At 33.2% G+C, this 20624-nt stretch overlaps 1 protein-coding gene across 3 annotated transcripts in view; it reads left to right on the top strand.

Annotated features, from left to right (window-relative positions):
* The window catches only part of PEX3 (peroxisomal biogenesis factor 3), a 34266-nt gene extending 14838 nt beyond the window's left edge, over nucleotides 1–19428 (top strand). For 2 of the 3 annotated variants that reach the window (XM_061207059.1, XM_061207058.1), the window contains exons 4-12: nucleotides 3963–4006; nucleotides 5269–5393; nucleotides 5681–5747; nucleotides 5855–5909; nucleotides 6460–6628; nucleotides 8213–8283; nucleotides 10556–10678; nucleotides 16032–16128; nucleotides 18497–19428. In XM_061207059.1, coding sequence (XP_061063042.1) covers nucleotides 3963–4006; nucleotides 5269–5393; nucleotides 5681–5747; nucleotides 5855–5909; nucleotides 6460–6628; nucleotides 8213–8283; nucleotides 10556–10678; nucleotides 16032–16128; nucleotides 18497–18580 — 835 coding nt within the window. In that variant the 3' untranslated portion in view covers nucleotides 18581–19428. The remainder of the gene's footprint in view (nucleotides 1–3962; nucleotides 4007–5268; nucleotides 5394–5680; nucleotides 5748–5854; nucleotides 5910–6459; nucleotides 6629–8212; nucleotides 8284–10555; nucleotides 10679–16031; nucleotides 16129–18496) is intronic. The other variant, XM_061207060.1, reaches the window with a different exon arrangement.
* Nucleotides 19429–20624: the final 1196 nt, after the last annotated feature.

Below are 20624 nucleotides of genomic sequence, written 5' to 3'. Positions count from 1 at the left end.
ACACACTTTTACTACTACTTATGGATGTAAGGTTTGGTTTATAAATTAGTTCATGTGATTATATAAAGAAGAAACATATAGAAAAATAAATTTTAATTGCCTCAAGTTTTAGTCTTACTGAGAAGGCAAGACAAATGAAATAAGTGAATACACTTTTATAAAAGCAGCATAGGAACACACACATTAAACATAAGTGGGATTCTTTCTTGGTAACCCTGTTTCCTGTAAGGCCCTACGTTCCCTGTGTTTTGGGGGATTCAAGATAACTAAGATAAGGTCTCTTTCTCTCTAAGACCTTGTCATCCAAAGGAGGAATTAGATGAAATAAATTGTCATAATTCAAGACATACTATGGTTAGTCTGTGGTAAAAAGTAAAAGCAAAATGTGGGGAGAAAATGTGGGAGGCTAGAGAGTAAAGGGATTAATGATGGGTACTCCTGGATAGCTTTAAAGAAAAGGCATGAGCCCTCTTTTCTTTATACACAGAGAGGAGAATTTCTTAAATTCTTGGAAGGATAAGATGCACAACAGTTCTCCTCATTGCCTGTTTCCTCTTTAAACATCTCCGTGTTATATTTTCTTTCCTTTCTTTTGATTTGAAATTACTATTTGCAGTTTGGGGGCTGGGGGAGGGGAGAATGTCCATTTGAAAAGTATTTGCATAAAGAGGAGCTTGAGCCCTTACAAAGTGTGATTAAAGTAAGGCCTCCAATCTTATGACTGCTTTTGTATTGGTTTTCAGTCAACTCTGGTGTCATATAAGCCTGTCAAGCAAGTTAATTTTCTCCTTAAACTAATTGTGATAATAACTAATCAGAAATAAATGAAAGATTTGATAGTCTTATTTTATCAGTTTTATAGTAGCAAATAAACAGCCATCACTGCCTTTAATATTTGGCATTCTTATTGATGATTGATAATGGCAGTGTAGTTTCAATGGCAAAGGATCTTAAACATCCTTCATCACAAGACAGGTAGAACACTTTGAAAGGATTACTTTAATTCTTAAACATATTTTGGTAATATTAAAGAGTCTGATTGTATTTAACTTGGAGTTGGTTTCCATCAGACAAATCATTTGAAAGGAATCTTGGCCTAGAAAGTACTTTCCTCTGTTCTACATAGGTTTGGAATCAGAATCTTTAAAACAGATAAGGTGAATTTTTTTTTCATTTTTTGTAAATGTATATATTAAAAATGATTACCACAGTCAAGCTAATTAACATATCCATCACCTCATGTAGTTACCATTTTTTTGGTGTGTGGTGAGAACAGTTAAGATCTATTCTCAGGAAATTTCAAGTATACGAAAGCATTATTATCAACTGTGTTCACCATGCTGTACATTAGGTCTCATCTTATAACTCAATTAAATCTGCTTTTAAGTCTGATAGTGGTGAATGTCAACATGAAGAAATGTCCTGCATGGCTATAATTCAGTCCTGTCCCACCAAAATCATGCCAAATAAGTACAGTTTCAAGACAGATACCCTAATTTGCCCTTCCACAGCCTGCTGCTATTGAGCACTTCCTGTGTTAAAATTTTAGAACCAGTGTTTTCTTATCTTGTTTCATTTAGAATTTCTATAAGAATCACTTTGAAATTTATCTTAGATAACATTCAGAAGAAGTGATTTACTTGCATTAAAATACCTAACCCTTGAATTGTGGTTGATTCCCAATTTAATATGGGACTAAAATATGGTGTTCTGCCACAAGGCCTGAACAGTAGCGTAAGGTTGCAGCAGGGCCTGGTAGGATTTTCTCCATATATCTACCAAACTTGTGCCATCTAGGAAAGGGATACCTGAAGCTCTACAGTCTCTCCAGTGCCAAAGAAAGATAAGAAGCTAGTAATATCCCACAATTGTAATGATAACTCATTGTCTGATTATAATTATAAAGAACACGGGATTGTATTTTTTGTATCTTTGTGGTTTTTTAATTTCATTTTTCTAGTAATTCATTTTTATTGTATTTTACCAAACTGTTCATCTGTGACAGATTAGAAATAAGAAAAAAAACTGGTTCTACCACAAAGGTGATTTGAAAAGCACTGAACTTCGTCCACATAGTATATACACACAGTGAGTGGAGTACTATGCCGTGGTTTTTAAAAAAAAAAAAAAAGATGGCTACTATCTCTATACTCTTATGGAATGATCCCCAGGATATATTGTTATATTTTTTTAAAAAGATAAAGGAAAATGTGTATAGTATGCCACCATTTATCTAAGGGAGCAGATATGAATATATATACATATTTGCCTATATAAAGCAAAACAATGGGAAGTTAAAGTATATTTTTTTAATAGTTACCTATGAAGAAGAAAAAGAATAAAGGTGGGTAGGAATGGACTTCTTTGAATATACTGTGTTGTATAAATTTGAGTTTGGAACCATATAAATATTTTACATATTTATAAAACTATGTTTAGTGTTTAAAAAGCAATGTCTAAAAAGTGATAGTAAAATAAATGAAATTAACCCAAATGCGTATCTAGTTGGTGTTGTAATCACAAAAACAGAAACTTAGCCAAGTGACTTTAAAATAGAAATTTGACTGTGTGTTTTTAGTGGGATATATACTCTTAGAGCATACAGAATTGAAAAAAAAAAAACTTAAACTCTTTTCACTGTTGCTATTGCTATTCTGAGACTGTTGTCCATAGAGTGAGGGATGAAGCAAATTAGTAATTATGTTAGTTTCACTGATTTCTAGTGTGGGCAAAAAGAAATACAGATGTAAGAGCAATGAGATTGTTAAAAAACCCAGTGGTCCTAATTTTGAATTAGAAGTATCAGTATGAATTCATGATGTATTTTATCTCTTTGAATGTTCATATAAATAAATAAATACATACATATATTGATATTTACTAGCTTAGCCTACTGAAAAGGCTTAGAAATAATGACCTACCCAGTAACAATGAACATCCTTAATCGAAGTTTGCAGTCTCAGACTACCATTTTCCACTACTAGGAACCAGGACTCTCAGAGAAATGGATGATTTCAGGTTTGCAGCAAGAATTGAACAAGATGAACCCAGAACAGCTTTTTATGTCAGAAAGCAAGGAAATTGTCAAAGACTAAAGGGGTCGGGCTTCCCTGGTGGTGCAGTGGTTGAGGGACCGTCTGTCAGTGCAGGGGACGTGGGTTCGATCCCTGGTCCAGGAGGATCCCACATGCCGCGGAGCAGCTAAGCCCATGTGTTACAACTGCTGAGCCCGCGCTCTGGAGCCCGCGAGCCACAACTACTGAGTCCACATGCCACAACCACTGAAGCCCACGTGCCTGGAGCCCGTGCTCCACAACAAGAGAAGCCACTGCAATGAGTGGCCCCCACTCGCCGCAACCAGAGAAAAACCCGCGCACAGCAACGAAGACCCAACGCAGCCGGAAACAATAAATAAATTAAATAAAATCATAAAATAAATAAATTTATTAAAAAAAAAAAAGACTAAAGGGGTCGTGTCAAAAGGACTTAGGAACTAACCTGAACATCAATATTATTGAACATCAATAAGGATAATAACGACAGTGGGTAGAAACACATCAAACACACATTTAAATGCATGTGTTTGTAATGATACTTTTAAACAAAAAATACTTCATTACTTATCTTTGAAGGATTATAGAACCTACTGCATTATTTATAAAACAGTAAATAAGGGAAAGAAATAAATACTATTCCTGCTTTTCCTGTATGATTTTATAACACACATATGCATACGCTCAGAAGGAGAAGAAAGACTGGAAGGATATACACCAGGATACTAGTGAAAATGGTTGTTATTATCAGTTACTGAAATTACAGTTGTTTTTTACTATATTTTACGGGCTTTGTTTTCTGCAGTTATCCTATGATAAAATATAATTAAGTATAGAGCTGTAAAGTTCAAAGTTTTCTATTAGATTACCTATATTATTATTTTCATATTTTCTGATATTTTTCTTTAGGCCTTCAAACAAGCTAGACATATGGGAGGATCTGAAGATAATAAGTAAGCCTGCGTAGTCTGTGTAACAGCACAGCCTTAAAATATTTTTAATGGGAAATTTTTGTACTCTATTATGTGGGTAACTCTTCTTTACCTACCTCATAGAGTTTTTGTCAGATTAAATAATTCTCATAAAGCAAGTAGATCAATGTCTGGTCATAGAAACTACTCAATAAATGTTAGCGGTGGTGGTGGTATTATTATTGTTATGATAATATGTAAACCTGTCCTAGACTACATATATGCATATTAGGTACTGATATCAACAATATATACTTTGAAGGAAGTTTTTACTCCAACCCAGATAGTAACTTTACTTTGATATTGTGTGCAAACTTTGATTAGTGATAAAAATTTGTAGCAAAAACTGCCCTAGGGTAGCTATATCTCTGTGTATCAGGACTTCATACTCTATCAGTTATTTCTGTGTTTTCCTATCCATTCAACTAATCCTTATCAACTGAATCATGCTTAAACTTTGCCTATTTGAAAATGAACTAAACTTTTGTAGTACCCTGTATTTCCTTTCAGCTATTGTACTTTCTCACATCCATTGTATAATGCAAAAGATTTCTACGTTCGCTTTCTTTCCTTCTTCAATCCTACTCACTCTTTGACGTACTAGAGCCTGGTTTCCAGTCGTGTGTCTCCACCCAAGCAGATGTCTCAAGCATCAGTAGTAACTTCTGTGTTGCTAAATCCACTGGACATTTTCCTCCTACTAGACCTCTTCACAAGAGTCAACACCTTTCTCTCTCCTCTGGTTTGAACACTCTGTCTTAGCCGGGTCTCTGGGTGTTTCCCTGTCTTTGTGTACCTTCCTCCAGCCCTTTAATGGGCTTATCCTTTATCCTCTTTCACCTGCCATTGACGGCTGGAGCTCTTCCATGCTCAGCCCTCTTCTCTTACTCAGAACTAGCTCCCTGGACAGCTCTGCGTTCTGAGGCTGCAACTCTTAGTGCTTCCCAGTCCTTTCTTTTTTTTCTTTCTAAGCTAATAATATATAACCCTTCACTGAATATATTGGTTATTGTTTTTTTTGGTTATTGTTTCAATTAAGAGATCATTCCTAATTTACAATAAACATTTTGTAAGCAGATAAACTATGAAATATTTTGAATTGATATATTTTTGTACTTGAAACAATTACAAATGTATTTTTAAAGTCATCTTATGAAAAAATAACTGTAGGAATGGTTTGTGATTTTACACATTTGTTTGTATTTTAATAATTAGTACCAAGTGGTTTTCTTTTCTCTGTAAAGGTTTCACAAGAAGTATCGTAGCTGTGTACAGTACTTGCATGCTGGTGGTTCTTTTGCGAGTCCAGTTAAACATAATTGGTGGATATATTTACCTGGATAATGCAGCAGTTGGCAAAAATGGCACCGTAAGTTTAATAGACTTAAATATATATTGCCCTTTCTTTCAAGAGGTTCAAAATTTAACCAAATATTATTTATCATGATAATTCATATAGAATAAATATCTTTATATTTCATGTGATTATAAACTTTTAGCATTATTATTCTTCATATTTTGAAGCTAGGCTTTTTGTTATGTTAAAGAATAGTATTTTTCCTATCATTCCAGGTCCTAAAGAATCTCAGCTCAAGTTATAATGAAAATATTATTATTTACTAATAATATTGGGTACCTTATTTCTGTTTTATACAGACAGTTCTTGCCCCCCCAGATGTCCAACAGCAATATTTATCAAGTATTCAACACCTCCTTGGAGATGGTAAGATTCTTATTCGTGACCTGTAAACTAATTCTGATTCATTCATTTGTATTATTGAGGAATTAAAAAAGTGAACAAGGCTTTTATGTTTGTTTTTGCTTTAATAGGCCTGACAGAATTGATCACTGTCATTAAACAAGCTGTGCAGAAGATTTTAGGAAGGTAAGACATTTTGCTTTGGCTTTTCTGACTTACTGATTCTGATGAATAAAAGAAAAATTAGAATTGTTCTGATGAAGCTAGTGATTTGACAAATGGTGGTCTGCGAAACTCTTTTAACCTAATACGGACGCAGCCCTGGGGTGTTACATTGTGGAATCCATTTTCTTCATCAGTATCAACCTTTTCATACTAAGGGAAAAGATTTAATGTTTCAGTGTTTATTGATTGATTTCCAAACAAACCAGAGATATTTGGGTCATGAGATAAAAGACCTGCTTTTAAAAATCTGTGTCTGAGGCTTTTAACTCCCGTTCATACTAGTAATATCTTTAGTTACAGTGGGAATTTTCTTGTGAAATCTGCAACAAGATTTTTCTTGGCCCTTAACTGGTAGCTGATTTCTTAATCTACTCTAGTGATTTCACAGTCAGCAGTTTCAGGTTTGACTGGTTGAAACAGGATCTCAGGTAGTAACCTGTTAGGGAAAGAGTGTGTATAGGATGTGTTGTATAGTTTCAATTTATCCCAATTCCCTTTTCTCTGTTTCTAGTGTTTCTCTTAAACATTCTTTGTCCCTTTTGGACTTGGAGCAAAAACTAAAAGAAATCAGAGATCTCGTTGAGCAACATAAACCTTCTTCTTGGATTAATAACGATGGATCCAGATCTTTATTGTGCCATTATATGATGCCAGATGAAGAAACTCCATTAGCAGTTCAGGTGCTTAATTCATAACCATTTAACCAAACGAATTACTCTTTTTTTTTAAGGTTTTTTTCACTATCTCTTAAAATTTAGATTTCTGAGTCTCTTGAAAGGTAAGTGATTGAAAGACATGTATTTCAGTAATTTAAATAAAACCTCATTAATTTAGAAAACAAACTGTAAATGGAACTGACTTCTAGTTAGAAACAACTTTAGATATTCAGCAGAATTTTATTGAATATTAGTTATGTGACAGACACTAGTATGATTGGGATATAAAATGAATAAGACATATTCATTACACCTGGGGAACACAGGAGACAAATTCAGTTCCTTTGGCTAGAGCATTTCTGTATAAGGTCAGGTAACAGAAGATAAAGCTGGTAGTTGGGGCAAGATCCTAAAGAGCTTTGTGTGCCAAGGTAAAGAGTCTGAACTGCCATTTCAAATTCTGATCAGGCCAGTACCACAATCACATTTGCTTTTTAAGATGAATCAATGATGGCAGTATCTGAATAGACTGAAGGAGTCATCCAGTTGAGAAACAAAGAAGGCCTAATCTAACATTTATCAACCATGGTGTTGCTATACACTGGTGTGTCCCAGCCAGTTGTGATTTAAGTTATTCATTGATTAAGAATAATAAAAATGCCAAAGATTACAGGTTATAGACCTCATTTTTAAAAAATTTTATATGTAAGTGGATTGCATCCATTCGTTGCAATTGAGAGAAGAATATCTCTCACTTAACAATTGGAGAAGTCTTAGACCAGAGAGGCCCCTATGCCATACCTCAGCGTAAAGGCCCTGTTAGAACAAAGACTGCCATGTTTTTCATTGCCTGCCGGTTTCCCCCTTCCCCAGAAACCCCAGAGATAGATGTTTGTGGGTACTGAGAGACCCTGCATTCATGAGTAGGCCAAAAAAATTGCAAACCATCTAAGCAAACCCTGTGAACTGCAGGATGGAGGCTAAATTGAACGAGAAGAACAGACCTGACAGAATTAATGAAAGAAACAGGAGGAAACTTACTTACAAATTAGAATCTCGAGGAGATGCAATAATAGTATTTAAAAAGCTTTCTGGAATGATAAAGAAATTTCCAAATTTTAAAATTCAACAGTGGAATTAAAAAAGAAAATGATTCAAAAGAACGGATGAAGAGAGGAATGATAGACCAAATCTTACCTGAATTAAATTTAAACCTGCAACTTCAGATTGAAAGGACACACAGAGCCTTAGACGAAACTAGATTGATGAGAAAAGACACATACATATCCTGATAAAATGTCTTAACAATCAAAGAAAAAAATCCCTGGCCTCTGCAACCTCAAAGACTATATTTTTGTTTGTAAGTGTGTTCTAGAAATGTGTCCAAGAGGGGTCAGATAAACAAAGATCTTACTGTGACTCATGTTTTAAATACTACTTACCTGTGCACATGCACCTTTATAGTTTTTTGAGTTTAACATTTTTTGATTGTTGATAGAACATAGACTTTTAGACTTCCTGAACTTTTGAGTTTATTAATATGATTTGTTTCATCATAACCCTGTGCTAATATTTGAAACCCTGAAATGTGGCCTTTTAATTTCACAGGCCTGTGGGCTTTCTCCTAGAGATGTTACCACTATTAAACTACTCAGTGAAACTAGAGACATGTTGGAAAGGTATGTATACTGCATGTAACAGAAAACATGTGTTTCTTTTTTGAATGTACTTATGACCATTTTATAGTTTTTCTTGAACAACGTTCAACATAATATTTTGTTAAAATTAAATTTTACATCTATTCCCCTGCCTTAAGTAGGATTTCCTACCTAAACTAATGGTCCTCTTATTAGGGTGGGGAGGGAAGCAAAGATTTTTTTTAGGATACCCATGCCTTGCCCCCACCTACTTTCCTAGCCTAGAGACTCTGATATACTAGTTAAGGAACTGGAAGATAGTTAGCATTTATATTTTGAGGAAAGCTTTCAAGGGTGATTCTCATATGCTCGGTGTATAGTGGTAAATGGTTAACAACCAGCCCTGTAAAGAAAAAAGACCAGAAACAAATTGTAGCCACAGCAGTGCTGACTACCAACTTGACGTCACTCAGTGCTGACTTGGAGAGTTGGGAAAAGATGCTCTTGGCAGCCAAAGCTAGCCAGCTCCAGCTAGGCCTCAGGTGTAGACACATGTACACACATGCTAATGTGTATGCACACACACCTATACTCAATTTTGAGAACTACTTCCCCTAACCCTTTCAGGATAGTCTGTAATGTTCCTAAATCTTTGAGTGATAAAAATTTCACATCCTCCCTAAACTGAGTATTACTATTTTAAATTACCCAGAAGAGAGCCAGAGTGTTAGAAATGGAAAAAGCATCAGATTATGCATTAGAAGACGAGAGGACTGAGTATTACTATTTTAAATTACCCAGAAGAGAGCCAGAGTGTTAGAAATGGAAAAAGCATCAGATTATGCATTAGAAGACGAGAGGACTGAGTATTACTATTTTAAATTACCCAGAAGAGAGCCAGAGTGTCAGAAATGGAAAAAGCATCAGATTATGCATTAGAAGACGAGAGGACCTAGATTCAAGGTTGGCTGTCCTATTTATTATCTGGTCAACCTTGGTTGAGCCACTTACACTCGTTGAGGTAGTTCTATCATTGTAAAATCTTAGTGGTAATACCAGTTCCATCCACTTTATCTTAAGTGATTAAAATATCAAAGTTTCTTTTCAATTAAAGATAATTTAAGATCATTTTTTCTAGTTCTGTTTTCTGGGCAAATCATATCCTTTGTTTATAATATTTTTTCATAATCTTGAAGAAAATCAGCAAATTTTTAGGTTAACTCAGCTACTGACTCTACTATCTGAATTCATCAAGTTCTAGTCCCTTGACTTTCTACAGTAGCGATCTCCACTTTTTTCTTATTCAAACCACTCCATGAAGCTCTAAAAAAGGTCATCAGTGATCTTTTGCCAAATCCAGTCAACATGTAATGTTCATCTTACTTGGCCTTTCTCTAATAATTGACACTGTTGATCAAGGCTTTCTTGAAATTCCTTTCTCTTATGGCTTCAATGAAAAATCTAATTTTTCTCCCAGTTCTCAGATCATTTCTTCTTAGGTTCCTCTATGCCTGCCTTTCCTTTAAATATTAGTGTTTCCCAGGTATTTCTTCTTATTTCATCCTCAGCTGCCCCAAGCAATTTTATATACTCCCATTAATTTACTGTCTGTATGTTAATAATTCCCAAACTTATAGCCCTAGCCCTCCACTCTCATGAGTTGAATTGAGATTTCTGCATGTTGAAGATAGAACTAGTCTGTTCAACTAGGCAGTTTCTAACTCTCATAGCATACATATATTATTCTTTATATCAAAGAGTTTTTGTGAGGTACTGACATGATGTAACGAAAAGAGCTTGAACTTTAAGATCAAAAAGGCCTGGGTTCAAATTCTGGCTCCCATATTTACTAATTACATAACCTTTGGACAGATTTCTTCATCCCTCAAGTATCCAGTTCCTCATCTGTTGTACATGTTAATAAAATATTCTGTCTCACTGGGATGATATGATAGAGTATATAAAGCAAACCAATAATCTGTGACTATAAGAGGATTCCTCTTCAAGTGTTTCCTCAAGAGAAGTAATACTGTTTATTGATATTTATAAAAATACACTTATAAAGTGCTACCTAATGTAAGAAAATCTAGCAAAATACATGAATATTCTCATTGTGTTGTGCTGAATAATAAGCTCAGTTTTTATGCTTAACTTTTAAGATTGACTCCTTGATATATTTTTATAGTGTTTTAGTCTAAAAACTAAATTGTGACTAGAAATGTTGGTGGCTCTCAAAGGTAACCACATGATTATTGAATTTGTGTCCTTTTCCCTTGAAAATCTGAAAAGTAACTTACCCTCTTATTTTGTGTAGTCCAGATTTTAGTACAGTTTTGAATACCTGTCTAAACCGAGGATTTAGTAGACTGCTAGACAATATGGCTGAGTTCTTTCGACCTACTGAACAGGACCTGCAACACGGTAACTCCATGAATAGGTAAGAAGACATAAAAGAATGTTATCAGTCTAAAGAATGTTCTAATAAAATAGTGCTTTTGGATGTGTTTATTTTTTGTTCCAGGTAACAAAAATATCTTAGAGGATAAATTTGAATGTTTGTTTTTTCAACAAATTAAACTCTGTTCAACCAATGACTCCTTCATTAGGAGGAGCTCTTTCAGTATTCAATATTAAAACTTTCATTTCTTCCAAAAATTTTGCCACTATATAGAGTACTTAAGTTGTGAAACTATTTTTCTATAGGCCAAATTTCCATTATTGGGGCTTTTTAAATTTAACTCTTTAGAATACAAAACTGAAAACGTTATTTAAGTTTTAATGTTTTCTCTTATATTATTCCAGTACTATAAGCCATAATTAGCCTGTATAATTCAGCCAAGCATTCTTGTTCTAACTTCCCACTTGATGAATTATCATCTCCTAGTTCTACAGCCCTTCTTGTAGGATTAGAAATGTTTAGTTAGTGCAACTGGTAGTGATTTTAATCATAACTATTACTAAGTCATGGATTCACACTGCCAAAAGGTATCTTATGGTTTTATTATATTCTTATCATCTCAGCATGAGCACCTTGAATCTCCTATTAGGATTTACACTCTTTTGCAGTTTTTTATGTTAAATTCAGAAAATAATAGGTACTAAATCAATGTTAACTGACTATAAACTCATCTGTTAAAATTAGGGGTAACAGTAACTGATATGCAGTATGTATGTGCAATGTCCAATTTAATTCTCAAATACACAGGGCAAGATTATTTGCCCAGTTCTCTGGGACCCATCTTTATTATACAAAAAGGAATAATTTGCAGTTAACATTGAGGATTTGGAATGCCTAGCGTCATAAAATTTATTTTCTGAAACAATTTAAATAGCATCCTAAAATCTTTTTTAGCAATTCTTTAAATTATCACAAAAAAAAAATTTCAGCCTCTATAAAATACTCCCTAAATCAAGGTGCTCCAGTCAACAAAACTATAATCTCTACCTAGCAGAAGTATTAGTTATTTCCTGAGTAGTTATAAGAATTGTAATAGTTGTTATAATATAAACAAATACTTGACCTTGTACACTAAAGAATTATAAAAATTATGTTACAATTACATCAGCCATTGATAGTCTTTTCTGAACTCCTGTAGTACTCAGTATCACTCCTGTAGTACTCAGTGTTCATACTTAACTATTGGCAAAGAGATAAAGTATCACTAATTATGTGTACTACAATTAATAATCCAGAACCCTCAAGAGAATCAACAGAAAAATGATATAAACTAATAAAACATTAAATTTTACATATATATATATGTGTGTATATATTACATATGTATATATTTATGTATATACTATGTATACAACATGTGCATATATGTGTATATATAAACATATATATATATATAATATTAAAAGTTTTCCTATCACAAGAAACAACCCAATAGAAAATATAATGGATAAACATGGGATGTAAAAGAAAAACTATACAGACTTAAAGTATGAATATAGATATAAGAATCCTAAATAAAATATAAACAAATGAAATACAGAAATATATAACAATAATAATAGTGACCAGTACTTCTGTTTCTTTTTCTACGTACAAGTATGATAGGTATTTTTCAGAACATTATCTCATTGAATTCTTAAAATAGCCCTAGGAAGTAAGTACTAGTATCTTCCTCTTGCCACAGGTGAGGAAACTAAGAGAAAAATTAAATAATTTGAGGTCAAGTAGCTAGCGAGTAGTAAAGCCAGATGTTCACTCACTTTTGTCTCACATCAGAGCCTGGAATTTCTAGTTATTCTCCAAGACTGTGACTAATTAAGGTTTATTTTAAGAATGCAAGGAAGTTTAAACATTAAGAAAGTTACTACACTAATTCATAACATTAATAAGTTAATAGGACAAAAAACAAGCATCATCTTCAGTGTTGCTGAAAAAGCATTCAATAAAACATAACTTTTATTACTGATAAAACCTCTTCTAGAAATAATAAATCCTTTTTATATAATAAAATATTTGAAATCAAAAGCAAATGTTATACTTAATGGCAGCACACTAGAATTATTTCCATTAAATTAAAAACAATATAAAGATGGTCACTATTGACATATTTATTCAACATCATTTTATTATTCTAACCAGTGCAGTAAGACTAGGAAAAGACAATTTTGAGAACCAAATTCAGGAATGCCAGTGATTTTTATATATTTATTTTGCGAAGAGACACTTACTGAATGTTTATTACTATATAATAAACTGTTAGTTGACTCTTGATTTTCTAAGTTAAATTCTTATCTTCAGAAAATGACATTAGTTTCGGAAAGGGAGAGAAAAAGGTTATTGTTATATGAAAGTGACATGATTTTATCCTTAGAAATCCAAGAGAATCAGCTAAAAATTGTAAAGTTAGCTTCCCAAAATTAATCTATAAATGTGGTCAAACTACCATCAAAATCCACTGAGGATTAGAGGGTGGTTGCTTTGTTATTTTTGAACCTGAAAAATTGATAGTACTAAAGGAGGAATAAAGGGCTGAGAATATTCAAGAAATTATTGAAAAAGTAGAGCAATGAATGTACTTTCCCTATAGAACATGTATTATAAGGTACAGTTATTCAAATAATATGTTACTAGGAATAGATGAATCAGTGAAATAGGATATAAAATCCAGAAACAGGCTCTAAAATATACAAGATATAGCATATGATAAAAGTGAGGAAGAGATGTATTATTTAGTAAATAACGGTAAGACAGTCATTGTAAAATGACTAATTGTAAAATAAAGTTAGAGCCCTTCTGTACCATACTTATAGCCAAAAACAAAAACAAAAGCAAAAACCAGGGGGTTTAAACAATCAAAACATAAATGAAGTGATAGAAAACAGGTGAATATTTAGCTGATCTCAAGATGCAGAAAGTTTTTCTAAGAATGAAAGTAAAGAACTTTATATGAATAAAATAATGTTTGGCGGTAAAATTTAAAAGTTAAAGATCAAGCAAGTTTTAACTTTATAATCAATATTAAATGCAAATTATGTGTTAGGGGAAGTATTTGCAAACTATATGCATCATATAAAGAGGTTAATAGCATTATATACACATCAGTTAAGGAAGGAAACCCAAAGAAAGAGATGGTCAGAGATACAAACATAATTCACAAAAGAGCATATAGAAATGACCAATTTGTCCATTCATCTAAAATTTGTTTATTGAACATCTGCTATTTATCAGGTACTTTACTAAATCTCTGTCCTCATGGATCTTACAATCTAGTAGGAGAAACAGACAGTAAACATAATTGTATTAACTATGATAAGTGTTATATAGGAAAAGAATGTTGAGCATATAATACAAGTATTTGAACAAACATGGAAAGTCAAGCAGAGTTTTCAAGGAAATAATTTGAACAAGAACACAAAGATGAGGTCTTGGACAGAGTGAGGCAGTTGGCATTCAGAGCAGAAGGCATAGCGCGAAGACTTTGAAGACAGGAGGACCACAGTACACTTCAAGGACCTGGAAGACCAGTGCAGTGGCTGAAAGGATGGAACTAGGAAAAGAATAGTGTGAGATGAAGTTGGAGAATTCAGCACATACAGGTTATGATTGTCAACTTGAGAATGCTGGGGAGCCGCTAGAAAAGTGGCAGGAGAGTGACAGGATGGGATTTACATTGTAGGATCACTTTGATTGCTTTGTGAAGATGGAATTGGGAAAGTGAACATTGGGGGTGGGACATAGCAATGGATGAATGAAACTTTTATTAATCGCGTCAACAAGTATGTTTTGAGCACACACTGCACCAAGCCCTTACAAAGTGCTAGGATAATACAGTGAGTGAGGTAGGCATGAAACCACATGGACCTTGTGTGGTAGTGCTGTCTTCAATTTCTGTTGAAGACAAATTCACTAATATATAAAGAGACACATCAAACAAAAATCATGACAAGTTTTGAAAAATGCTGCAAAGGTACCAAGGGGGAGAAGTGGCGGGGGGTGGGGTGGTGGGATGAACTGGGAGATTGGGATTGACATGTATACACTGATGTGTATAAAATAGGTAACTAATAAGAACCTGCTGTATAAAAAATAAATTAAACTTAAAAATTCAAAAAAAACAAGAAAAATGCTGCAAAGGTACTGTGAAGGAGAATAATGACTGATCTCTTCAGGAATGCATAAATCTCTCCACTTTTTTCATTTTAAGCATTCCCTCAAATCTTAACACAGCATACTAGTTAGATACCATAGCTTCAGCATTTTCATGATATTTAAAAGGAAAATTTTAGTGTAGTCCCGGGTTTAAATGTATGAAGTGTGATATTTTATGTAATAAACCAAGTCTTTAACCCACACACAAAAAGTAGTTTCAGTATTTAACAGTCATTATATATATAGTCACACATAACATTCATTCATTCATTCATCCAGGAAATGTTTATTGAGCATTTACAGGTTAGAAGATCATTGCTGTAGTCTAGAGAAGAGATAATGCTTAGTGTGGATAGGTTTGGCAATGGGGAGAAGTAGACACATTTAACGAATATTGAGGATTGTGGAGAGGCTGGATATAGGCAGGAGAAGGAAGTACCGATGATCCCAGGTTTCCTACTTACTCAGCTGACTAGATGACAGTACAGTTCACTGAAGTAGAGGAAAAAAACATTTGACATTGCTAGTAATTAAGAGAAATACAGACCAAAACTGAGATACCATTTTCAGCTATCAGACATATGAACGTTAAAGAAAAAGATAATGCTTGATGTAGAAAGAAGGCATGATAGAGCAGGTATCCTCATAAACTGTTAGAGAAGCAGAGAGCATTTGGCAATATACATTTTAAAGCTTAAAAGCATTCATACCCTTTGACCCAGTAATTTACTGTAAATACAAAAAGTTATTTATATTAAGGAATATTAGGCAACAACTTAAATGCCCAACTGTAGGGAGCTGATGATATAAATTGTCAGCTAGAGGATGGGTTACTATATAGTTATTAAAAAACAGACAAAAACTTTGGAAGAACTTTTAATGAGATGGAAAAATGATTATAACCTGTGAACAAAAATGCAAAACAAGTGTTGCTTGGGAGGTTATAGTTGTGTGTTAAAAACACAAAAAGTATAGATATGTATATATAAAAAATTACTGGAAGAAATTAACTATGATGTCAATTATAGTTGTTATTTCTAGGTGGTAGAATTATGTGTGGTTTTTATTTTATTATTAATACATTTCTATAAGTACTTTTCAATGACTATTACTTTTATAATTAAAATATTAAGTTCCTATAAGATAATTTCAGAAAATAATTATTACTGTGATGATTTTTCAGTCTTTCCAGTGTCAGCCTGCCTTTAGCTAAGATAATTCCAATAATAAATGGGCAGATCCATTCAGTTTGCAGTGAAACACCTAGTCATTTTGTTCAGGTAAGAGGAAAGCTTGGGGGTATTATTAAAAACAGATTGTACTCTTGGTTGTGGTCCTATTTGTCCAACATAAAATTACATTTCTCTTCTATGATATTTGTTCAAAGAAACCAAAAACTTGAAACCACATGTAGAGTATGGTAGAATGACCCATGAGAGTAATAATGTATCATGGCACTTTTATGAGGTTGGGAATACCTTTCTCCATGTTATAGTCCAACATGTGTTAGACTACATTTTAGTCCAAGTACATTCTAGTGGTCAGTTGAATTTACAGTGTTACTGTTTTGCATTAAGCTGTGCTAGTAGAAAAGTTGAGCCTTGAGGCAAATCAGCGAACCAGTTCCTCACATTTTGAGGAAAAATTAAAAATTTTTGTGGGAAAGTAAAGCATTTTAATAGCTAATAAATACAACAATTAATAGTGCACCAATAATCTGCTCATTAAAAACTGCATACTCAGTAGGTTATTTAAATTTTTCATTAGACTACCTATAACTCCATCTCCTTTCTTAGGAAAGCATTTTAGAATACATTGAGTAAGACTGATTTTATTAAAAGGACAACTTTGAATCCATAGGATTTTTTCCGAGTCACTTGCAAACTTGGAAACTGTATAACAAGTAATAAATTACTCGCCATACACCTCAATTCCAAACCACTGCCATAATGTGCAGTGAGAAGAGACCCTAGGCCTAAGTGTAAAGATGGTGTCTTCTCAGTATCGTTTATCTCTGTGGATTTCTACTTGAGGACATGAAGAGCCCTGAGACTATGGGTTGTAGTTCTTCCTTTCTCTGTATAGTGTCATTAGCTTGTCCTTAACATGCTACTTTTCCTCACTGTTCTCTTCAGTCTTCTGTGTCATCCTCTCACCCATGAGAATTAGCCATTCATATTTCGGAAGAAAGAATGAATAAGGCTGATCTCATTTCACTTAATTTTAAGCTTAATTTAAGCTCAAATCTTAAAAGCTTAGTTTAAAATTTTCTGTTTTTTTTTTTTAATTTTTACATGTGTATTAGTGTGAGAAAAAAAATTGTAACTTCTGGCATTTGAACCTTAACTTTATCTTTCTCCATTTTCATAAAGTCTCTGGCTTCATCAGTAAGCTGTTCATCTTGACAAGTGGGAAATACAGCTAAGCGTAATACAACACCAGCTTTGGTGCTTAAGTAATTTATGTACTACATTAATTAAAGTCTGTATAATTGAGATTGAAGACAAAAGGTTTCAACCTAGTAAAAACATCATTGATACTAATGCTTAGTAAATTTTCTTACTGTGACTGGATGTAGATTAAGTTTATAAACTAGACCATTAATTGACAAGACTTCCACCAATGTTTTTAACTATGATTTCTATGAGTTAAAATGCCACATGGTATTCAGAGAATTTAACCTTGAATTTGTGAGATCAAGACTTAACCTAAGCTCACCTGGGTTTTCTGATGCTTAGGAGAGAACACAAAGGATAGGTTCACTTCTCGTTTCTCTGCTGCTCATAGGGCACTTAAGGGTTTCTATTGTCATAGATCCTTTCACTATCTGGAGAAGCCTATGGACGCCTCCTCAGAATAATGCCTATAAATGCATATTGTAAAATACATAGGTTTTAAAGAAAACCAATTGCATACAGTTTTAAAATACTTTTTAAAATCAAATTTACGATATAGCAATATTGCTTCTTTGTTCATGCATTAAATAACAAGATGTAATGGCACTTCATGTAACTTCCACAACTGTCTATCATGTGATATAAAAACGTCTGATTTCTACTAAAGGCAAATTCACAGGTTCTGCTAATACTTCAGTTACATTCATAACTGAAGGAAATGCTAGATTTTAGTTGAAGGTTAATGAAAATAAAGATGTAATTTTTTTCCTTATCTACGTTCACAAATCCCTTAAGAACCCCTGTTCTCAGGTGTATATGTGTGATTATGTATGTGTGTATATATAATATATGATATACTACATATATTCTATGTTAGAAAGTAATATACCTCAATCATGTCATGTCAGCTTCCAGCAAAAGTACCTTTAGACTTGTATAGTTAGTGTTGTAATCATTTATTCAACAGATACTCTTCTAGCACTTGACACACACAGAAATCCATTTGAAGACTATTTTGGGTCTTCTTTTCAAAGCCACATTTGAATACATATCATATCCACTATCCCTCATGTAAGAACTTAAACATCTGCAGGAATTTATTATAAGAAAAACTACTTCTTTCATTAAATGGTTTTCTTTTTGGCCTTAATGCTACAAAACTTAGAGCTAACTTTGTTGCTTGATTGCAGAAATGAATTCTGATTATCTGTTCTTTTTATAAACTGTAATGTTTTATTGTCGTCTTTGCTAGGATCTGTTAATGATGGAGCAAGTGAAAGACTTCGCTGCTAACGTGTACGAGGCCTTTAGTACTCCTCAACAACTGGAGAAATGATTTTTTCCTTCAGGAAGAACTACAGTGGAATTCATTTGCTTTAAAAAATACACTGAATAAATCAACTATATAGAGGGTAATGATTTGGTACCGAAATGTCTAATAAAAATATATTCATAATCAAAGTCTTCATTTCATAATAAAATAGATTTATTTGGCATCTTAATATATTTTTTTAAAGTCATCAACAGACTGGTTTTTGTGGGCATATCTGAGTGTACACAGGGCAAATGTCAGAATTGTTAATAATTTGTTACACCATGGATATTAGTTCCAAACTGATTAATGTAGATACTTTTTTTATATAATAGAAAATTCAGTATACTTTGACATTAATACTGAGGTAAAATCTGGTTGGGAAGTAGGTGTGAAGTCTGGAAAATATGCTATTTAATCATAAAGTTCTCTGGACTGCAGTATACAGGAGTGAATCAGACTTTTCTCCAGTTAGTCTTCAAAGGGATAAATTATTTGTCTTAAATATACCTGATTGAGGACTTCGTTTTTTATAGAAATCAGTTAATTTAGCAACTGTGATCGGGACTTCCCTGGCGGTCCAGTGGTTAAAACTCCCCACTTCTCCTGCATGGGGAACGGGTTCGATCCCTGATCCCTGGTCGGGGGAACTAAGATTTTGCATGCCGCGTGGCACGGCCAAAAAAAAAACAGGGAACAACTACGATCAGCAATTTTTTTCTTTACTGTTGTTAACAATCCTTAGGAAACTACATATTGATTTAGGGGCAAAAATTGTGTTTATGCCGTTTACTCACAGCTATGATTAACTACTGTACATAGTTTCATTCATTTGTATGTAAATAATTTTAATAACTTACTTTGTATTGATTTTAAGCACAGTGAATCTTATTGCAATAAAATATTTTAGTAAAATATGGTTTTATTGAGTTAATACTTTACAGCTATTAATTTATTTGTCCCATAGCATTTTTGCTGTTATTTTTGGAGATTACACTAGTTTTCAAGTTTCATTTTAACTGGTAATTGATGCTTTCTTTTAATTTATTTGTTTAGAAAAAATAAATAGCATTTCCTTCTGAAAAGAAATAATTCATTGTTCTAGTAAATCTATAGTTCTTTATATGGGTAATTAGAGCAGAAATAAATGAATCATGTATCATCATTATATTAGATATATTTTCAGTAGCATAAGAATATTTTCAGTAGCATAATTTTATGTTGTTTTATGTTTCTCTAACATATATCATATAGCTAAATAGTAGAAGGTAGAAAATGAATTATGAAGTCTCTTCTAAGGCCAGGTTAGGCCTGAAGCCAACCACTAGGGAATCTATGCCTAGAATATTTTTTTAAAAAACCAAAAAACGAAACAAAAACAGAAAAAAACAGATGTAAAAGTGGAGAGGAGAGCAAATGCTTCTTTTCAAAATTTGACAGAATATAATGATGTTATTTCTCATAGGGTGGTGGAAAAACTGTATTTTGGAAAATTAGTGAATGTGTGTGTAATAGGGCATGCATCTCTTCCAGCAGTATTAACCCAGGATTTCATCCAAGGAAATTTTGAGAATGAACAGGTGCGACCTTGTTAAGTATAGAAAGCTGATCATCTGAAAATTACCACCTGGAATCATCTACCTCTGTAGAGTTGTAGCAGTTGTAGAGATGACAAGGTAAAAACCACATGTATTTGAAGCTAATTGGACTTAGACATTATAAATTTGTCTTCTAATTGTACAGTAGGAGCCCTTTTATCTGGGACCCTTAGTTGTTTGGTTAATCCAAAAAGTCATTTAAAGCAGGGTATCATTAAAAAAATAACACATGTATTCTTAGATATTTTAACTTAAAATATAAATAATCTTTATTTGCCAGTTATTGAATGTAGGACCCAGGTCTTTTCTACCTTTTCAGTGTAGGTCTGCTTATAAGGGTTCTCTAATTGTCTTTCTTATACAAATCACATGTATTACATTATATAGTTGTAAACCAGGGGTACAGAATTCTTGTAGGTTTTTACTATATTTCCCTTCGGTCTTTTACAACTTTTTTTTTTGTTTTTTTG

Source organism: Eubalaena glacialis, chromosome 12, assembly GCF_028564815.1.
Source record: "Eubalaena glacialis isolate mEubGla1 chromosome 12, mEubGla1.1.hap2.+ XY, whole genome shotgun sequence".
Lineage (NCBI taxonomy): Eukaryota > Metazoa > Chordata > Mammalia > Artiodactyla > Balaenidae > Eubalaena > Eubalaena glacialis.
The sequence above is the reverse complement of the archived record's forward strand: the minus strand, read 5'-3'. Positions and strand labels throughout refer to the sequence as shown.